Source organism: Nicotiana attenuata, chromosome 10 (assembly GCF_001879085.1).
Source record: "Nicotiana attenuata strain UT chromosome 10, NIATTr2, whole genome shotgun sequence".
Classification (NCBI taxonomy): domain Eukaryota; kingdom Viridiplantae; phylum Streptophyta; class Magnoliopsida; order Solanales; family Solanaceae; genus Nicotiana; species Nicotiana attenuata.
This window is the reverse complement of record NC_031998.1, coordinates 37010338-37018259: the sequence shown is the minus strand read 5'-3', so window position 1 is coordinate 37018259 and position 7922 is coordinate 37010338. Positions and strand designations below refer to the sequence as shown.

Below are 7922 nucleotides of genomic sequence, written 5' to 3'. Positions count from 1 at the left end.
AGTAAGTACTGACCCAACGAAAATTGAGGCACAATCAAAGAGTTGCGTGGGTTTTTAGGAATCACATGATACTACAAGAGTTTCATTAAGGGATTTGCTAGCATTAGCAAACCACTGACTGAACTATCAAAAAATGGGGCATTCAATTGGAATGAAAAGGTTGCGGTGGCTTTCGATGAACTTAAAAATGCCATGATCCGAGCCCAGTATTAGCCTTACCTGACTTCTCGATACCTTTTATAGTAGAGGTGGATACGAGTGGTACGGGCGTGGGGGATGTTCTAATGCAAAAGAACAGGTAATTGCCTTCATGAGTCAAGGTCTTAGCCCAAAACATTTGAGTCTCTCTACAAATGAGAAAGAATTAATTGTCTTATTGCTAGTAGTAGAAAAATGGAGGAACTATCTTCAACACAACCATTTCATCATTCGTACTGACCATTTCATCCTCAAATTCTTGAGAGACCAAAGAATCACCACAGCTTTTCAACACAAGGGAGTCACAGTTAATGGGGCTGAGTTACGAAATACAGTACCGGAAAGGGGTAGATAATGTAGTTGCTGATGCTTTGTCTCGCAGGTTTAAGTCCAATGAAGAGTGTGATGACTTACAGTTGTGCAACCAAGATGGACCACTGAAGTAATGGAGAGTTATGAGGGTGACCCTGAGGCTCAACACATCCAAACACAACTAGCAGTTGATAGCAATGCCCTACCCAACACTACCTTACAAAATGGATTGATCAGAATATATAGCAAGATATATGGGGAATAAGGGTCAATAACGAGAAAAGCTTATCGAACAAATACATTCCACCCCTTGGGGAGGACACTTAGGAATTTTGAGCACCTAACAGAGGTTAAGGGCCTTGTTCTTTTGGACAGGGCTACTGACTGAAGTAAAAGAGAAGGTCAAGAGTTTCGAGGTTTTTCAACGAAATAAGGCAGAACACGTTCCTTATCCCGGACTTTCGCAACCTCTTCCAATTCCTTCAAGAGCTTGGGAACACCTAACCATGGATTTCATCGAAGGACTACCAATGTCATTTGGGAAGGATACTATTATTGTAATCATTGACAAATACACCAAGTATGCTCACCTATTCACATTGAATCATCCTTACAACACAACCCAAGTAGCTAAGTTATTTTTGGATCACATTTGCAAGCTTCATGGTGTCCCAAGTTCAATTCTGTCAGATCGTGATCCTATCTTCACAAGTTTGTTCTGGAAAGAGCTATTTAAAGGCTTGCACGTTGAACAAAGGCTCACCATGGCGTATCATCTACAATCTGACGAGCAGTCAGAGAGACTAAATCAATGTATGCTTACTTGCGTTTTATGACCGGACATAGACCTAAAGAATGGAGCAAGTGGAGTTTACACGCTGAGTTTTGGTATAATACCAATTACCAGTCAGCTATTGGTATGACTTATTTCAAAGCATTGTACGGCTATGACCCACCCTTGCCGTACTTTGAGCTAATTTCTCAGTCAAAATTGGACTCAGTCGATCAGCTGTTGAAGGAAAGGAAAGTCATTTACAAAAGCTTGAAAGAAAATTTGACCAAGGCGCAGAACCAGATGAAACAGTACACAGACTCCAAAAGAAGTGAGAGAGAATTTGTGGTGGGAGACATGGTCTTCCTGAAATTGCAACCATACCATCAAACTTCAGTAGCAATGAGGAGGAATCTGAAATTGGCAGCCAAATTATATGGTCCTTATGAAGTAATTCGTAAATTGGGCCCGATGGCTTACGAGTTGAAATTACTGACAAGCTCGAAGATTCACCCAATATTTCATGTGTCTCAATTGAAGGAGAAGATTGGGACAGAATAATTCCCTCCTAAGAACCTCCATTTTGCTCTAATGATGGTCAAATCCCTACTGAACCAGTTGAAATTCTGGACAGGAAAATGGTCAAAAAAGGAAACAAACTAGTGGTACAGGTGCGAGTTCAATGGGCAAACCTCTCAAGAGAAGAAGCGACATGGAAAGATTATGCATTTTTGAAGTCTCAATTTCCTGAGTTTGATCCTTGACAGAAGAAAAAGAGCCCTATTTGAAAGGAGGATGGGATGTCACGATTTTAATCGTGACATTGGGTCAGCTATATTGCTTTGATATGGACCGAGTATCAGCCTATTATAAGGCCCAATGTCAATCGCAGTATTGAGCCCATTATTAGTTCGCCCTTTGTCTTGTTGGTCTTTATTCCCTAAACGGCTATAAGCCCCAATTAAGGACGAGTGTCCAATTATAGTACTAGTTAGTTAGGGAGACAGCTATAGCTAGCTGAATATCCTATATTTAACTTACTTTGTATTCCAAAGGAATATATCTATAAATTAAAAAATTGCTTAGTTTTCTTTCTTTCTTTTTATTATCTTTCGTTTCTTTCTCCCAACAATCCAAATCTGTAGCACAGGTGCTACAAATATTGAATTCTAATGGAGCCATTTATATGAGAACTATAGACACACTCGATCTCGCTTAGGCAAAAACTTTTAAGAATTTAAAGGGTTGTTAGGATCTCATAGACAATCAAATATCAGGACGTACTTTCATTTGTTGGAATAAATCGATCTGAGCTTCCATTTTCTCAGAAAAGAAATGATGAAGAAGAAGAACGACCAAGGCTGAAGCTCAAAGATAAGGAAATAGCGGACAAAACAAAGTTAGGACTTGGTCTTAATTTTGGTTCAGATAAGCCACATGGGAAACAACGTGGCTTCATCTCACCTGTTGAATATTACAATGATAGATCTAATCTGGACCCTTCAAAGCACTCTCATATTCAAGATGATTCTCACATGCACACAAGTTGTCACATGCAGAAGGAATAATTAGGTAGTTATATTGTTAGACTTAGACTAGTAGAAATAAGACAAGTGTACAAAATTAATAGGCTATTCTTTTATTCCTTATTTTCTTTTCTAGTGATACATTTGTATAAATACATAGTCCTTTGTACAGCATATTCATTCAGAAATACAGAAAATTTCTAAAACTCTCCTCTCAATTTTCTATATGGTATTAAAGCATTAGATCTTCTTCTTCTTCTTCTTCTTTCAATTTTTTTGATTCTCTGATTCAATCATGTCTCCTGCTTCCGACATTACTGAAACTCCACTCGCCCATAGCTCATCTTCAACAACATCAGGCAATGGAAATATTATTGATTTCACTCATCCCTACTTTCTTCATGCTTCTGATGCACTAGGTATGATACTGGTGAACACACCATTTGATGGTCATGGATATGCTGGATGGAGCAGATCCATCTTAATCTCCCTTTCAGCCAAGAACAAATTGGGTTTCATTGATGGTTAATGCCCTATGCCATCTCCTGCAGACCCTATTCATTCAACTTGGAGTGGATGCAACCACATGGTGACCTCTTGGTTGTTGAATTCTCTCACTAAGGTCATTGCTGACAGCGTTCTTTACTAAAAAACTGCTAAGGATCTTTGGTCAGGTCTGGAGCATAGGTTTGGGCAACCTAATAGAGCCAAGTTATACCACTTACAAAAAGAACTAGCTGATTTAGTTCAAGGGTTAGCTGATATTGCTACTTATTTCACTAGAATGAAGCGACTATGGGATGAATTATACAGTCTCAACACTGATATGCACTGGTCATGTAATTGTGATTGTGGTGGAAAGAAGAAAATGCAACATTTTAAGGAAGATGAGAGACTCATTCAATTCCTCATGGGATTGAATAAGACTTATGGACTGGCTAGAAGCAATATACTCATCGTTAAACCACTATCCTTAGCCAATCAAGCATACTCACTTCTTATGCAAGATGAGAATCAAAGGGAGATCCATGTCAATTGTCAATTACCAACAGATGGTGCTTCATTCATGGTGAGAAACCAAGGATCTCAGAATTATCAGAATTTTGTAGGATCTCACTTCAACTCTCAACAGAAAAGTGGAAACAATTCCTATAAAGGAAATCATGGACATAAAGGAAAGAAAAACACACAAATGTGTTCCTACTGTAAGATGACTAATCACACAATTGACAAATGTTACAGACTTGTGGGATTCCCTGGTGACTTCAAATTTACTAAAAACAAAAGGGTTCAAAATTCACCAAAGGGTAACTCAGCTGCTACAGTGGAAGATACAGGGGTAATTCACAGCAGCATGGCAGAAGGACCTCAGTTTTCTCATAAACTAATATCAGATCAATTCAATCAATTGGTTAATCTTCTGAATCAAATACAAACAGGACAGGGAACTACTCAGGAAGTTAATGCAAATTCTGTTGTTGGTATATTGTTTACTAATTCTCCATCATGTTATTCAGTTACTAATTCTAAACTTGCCAACTCATGGATCATAGATTCAGGGGCAACTGAGCATATGTATTTTAATGCCAAATCATTCTTATTCTTAGTACTATTACCTACTCCTCTAATGGTAAAATTGCCTAACTCTTCTAGGGTAAATGTCACTCAAGCTGAAGTATTTCTATTTTTCCAGGTTTAGTTTTGGAAAATGTTCTTCACATTTCTAGTTTCAAATATAACTTACTCTCAGTTTGTAGGCTTTGTCAAAGATTCAGATGTCTCTTAGTTTTTACTTCTTTTGGATGTACTTTGCAGGGCCCTCTCTAGAAGAGCCCTCAAGTTTTTGGTGAAGCTAAGGAGGGACTTTACTTATTGGAGCCTAGTATGACAGAGCCTAGGATTTTACATTCCACAACTATCACATCTTTGTTGCCTGAATCTTTTTCTAATTCAGTTTCAGCTTCTTTTCCTTTTTCTATCTTAGCTAAAATAGAATCTGATGTAAAATTATGGCATGTAAGGTTGGGGCATTTGCCTTTCAATTCAATGAAATATATCAGTTCCATTTCATTTGTTCCTAATTCTGTGTGTAATTGTGATGTATGTCCACTAGCAAGATAGTCTAGATTACCATTTCCACTCAGTCAAATCAAAACTAAGCAAGTTTTTGACTTAATTCATATTGGCACATGGGGACCTTATAAGACTCCTACTTACAATGAATATAAATATTTTCTCATTATTGTGGATGATTTCAGTCGAGCAACTTGGACTTATCTATTGAGTAACAAGGGTAATGCATTCTCAGTTTTGAAGTATTTTTTTAGCATGGTGAAAAGTCAATTTAATGCTAAAGTAATGGTCATCAGGTCAGATAATGCTTTAGAGAGAAGCACTGCATCTTCCTTGTTTCTACAATCACAAGGTATTTTGCATTAGACTTCATGTGTGGGAACTCCTCAACAAAATGGGATTGTGGAAAGGAAGCATAGACATTTGCTAGAAATTGCTAGAGTACTTCTATTTCAGTCCAAGGTGCCTCTATATTACTGGGGAGAATGCATTCTAACAACTACATTTCTGATCAAAAGATTTCCATCTAGAGTGCTTAAAGGCCAAACTCCCTATCAATTGTTATTTGGTAAGGCACCTTCTTATTCTTTCTTAAGAAGTTTTGGTTGTCTCTGCTATGCCTCTACCTTGTCACACAACTGAGGGAAATTTGACCCCAGGGCCACATCATGTGTTTTTATGGGCTATCCCATAGGTCAGAAGGGATATAAGCTACCAAATCTAGCAATTAAGAAATTCTTTGTCTCTAGGGATGTTCATTTTCTTGAACACATTTTTTTTTTGCCCATATAACTTCAGATCACTCCACTACTATACATCCTAGTCCTACATTCCCTATACCTCCCTTCACCACTGATACACCCACACAACAAACCTCAACTGCACCACATGTTTCTCCCATACCTGATCACTCACCTAGTTTCTCCCATCACCAGTCTATTTCTTCTCCTATTCCTTTTATCTCTCCTGTCTCTTCTTCCCTTCCAGTTCCTCTTAGAAGATCCAGCAGAGATAATATAGGTACTTTACCTAGTTATCTTAAAGATTATGTTTGTAACAACATCTTTCTCACTGATGTCACCACCTCCTGTCTCACCTCTCCTTGATCCCCATCTCCATTCTCTTTCTCTGCTCTTACTAGTCCTAACCAACATCTCCTTCAATCGGCCTCTACTATTTCAGAACCTACAAGCTACTCTCAGGATTGTGCCAACCCTGGTTGGATCCAAGCTATGGACTCTGAACTTAAGGCATTAGAAGAGAATCATACCCGAGATGTGGTTTTACTACCTACTGGAAAGAAAGCACTACCCTGTAAATGGGCTTACAAGATCAAACACCATGTTGATGGCACTATTGAGATGCTCAAGGCACGATTGGTTATAAGGGGTGATGTTCAGAGAGAAGATATTGATTACTCAGAAACCTTCTCTCCAATTGTCAAAATAACAACAATCATGTGCTTACTTTCTATTGCAGTCAAGAAATGTTGGTCTATCTCTCAATTTGATGTAAGTAATGCCTTTTTACATGGAGCTGCAAGAAGAGGTTTATATGAAGTTTCCTGCTGGTTTACCCTCACCAAGCGCCAACCATGTTTGTTGACTTAACAAGTCTCTTTATGGATTGAAACAAGCCTCAAGGCAGTGGTATGCCAGGCTTGCTGGAGCCCTAAGTTTCAAGGGTTTTTCATCTTCTCTAAATGACCATTCTATGTTCTTTAAGAGAACATGACATCTTATTTTTATTGTTGTTGTGTACGTAGATGACATTCTACTTACAGGAGATGACATTGATGAATTGACAGATCTCAAAGCATTCTTACATTCTGAGTTTAAAATGAAGGATCTTGGGCCACTTCATTATTTTTTAGGCATGGAAGTTTTAAGGGAACAACAAGGACTGATTGTTACTCAAAGGAAATTTACCATTGACCTGCTCAACGAGTTCGATTGCTTCAATCTCGCATTGGTTTCTTCACCCCTGGGTCCATCTTTCAAATTAGTTGCTGATTCTGGGCCTCCATTAACTGATGCTTCTCTTTATCAACGATTAGTGGGCAAGCTCAATTATTTAACTCACACGCGCCCAGATCTCTCCTTTGCAGTTCTCACTCTCAGCCAATTCATGCAACGCCCTTGCGTTGGGCATTTCACAGCTGCGTTGCGTGTCCTTCGTTATCTTCGATCCAGCCCGGGTCAAGGATTATTTCTCAATGCTCAACCCTCTTTTGATCTTTTGGCTTTCTGCGATGCAGATTGGGCTTCTTGCCGTGACAGTCGCCATTCTGTCAGTGGTTTTTTTATCACTTTGGGTGGCTCATCGGTGTCGTGGAAATCCTAGAAACAAGCTTCCGTCTCTATAGCAGAAGCAGAATATCGTTCAATGCGTCGCCTAGTTGCAGAACTCACATGGTTGACTCGTTTGCTCACAGATCTATCAGTTCCTCCTCCGATTCCGGTTCCCATTTTCTCCGACAGTCAAGTTTCCATCCACATCGACCGGAATCCCCGGGTTTCACGAAAGGACTAAATACGTCGAACTCGATTGCCACTTTGTGAGGCAACAATTTCTCTCAAGCCTCATTTCTCCCCTCAAAATTGCAACTTGCTGGTTTATTCACCAAACCCTTATCGGGGCCTTCTAACATATTGATTCTTGGCAAGTTGGGTGTGTCTTCCACCCCCTCCAACTTGAGGGGGGGATGTTGGAAAAAATCGATCTGAGCTTCCATTTTCTCAGAAAAGAAATGATGAAGAAGAAGAACGACCAAGGCTGAAGCTCAAAGATAAGGAAATAGCAGACAAAACAAAGTTAGGACTTGGTCTTAATTTTGGTTCAGATAAGCCACATGGGAAACAACGTGGCTTCATCTCAGCTGTTGAATATTACAATGATAGATCTAATCTGGACCCTTCAAAGCACTCTCATATTCTAGATGATTCTCGCGTGCATACAAGCTGTCACATGCAGAAGGAATAATTAGGTAGTTATATTGTTAGACTTAAACTAGTAAAAATAGGACAAATGTACAAAATCAA

At 39.0% G+C, this 7922-nt stretch overlaps 1 protein-coding gene across 1 annotated transcript; it reads left to right on the top strand.

Annotated features, from left to right (window-relative positions):
• On the top strand, positions 3104-4507 carry LOC109233718. Its single transcript, XM_019399583.1, has 2 exons — positions 3104-3332; positions 3483-4507. Exons 1-2 carry the CDS (start codon positions 3104-3106, stop codon positions 4505-4507), a joined length of 1254 nt encoding a protein of 417 aa, XP_019255128.1.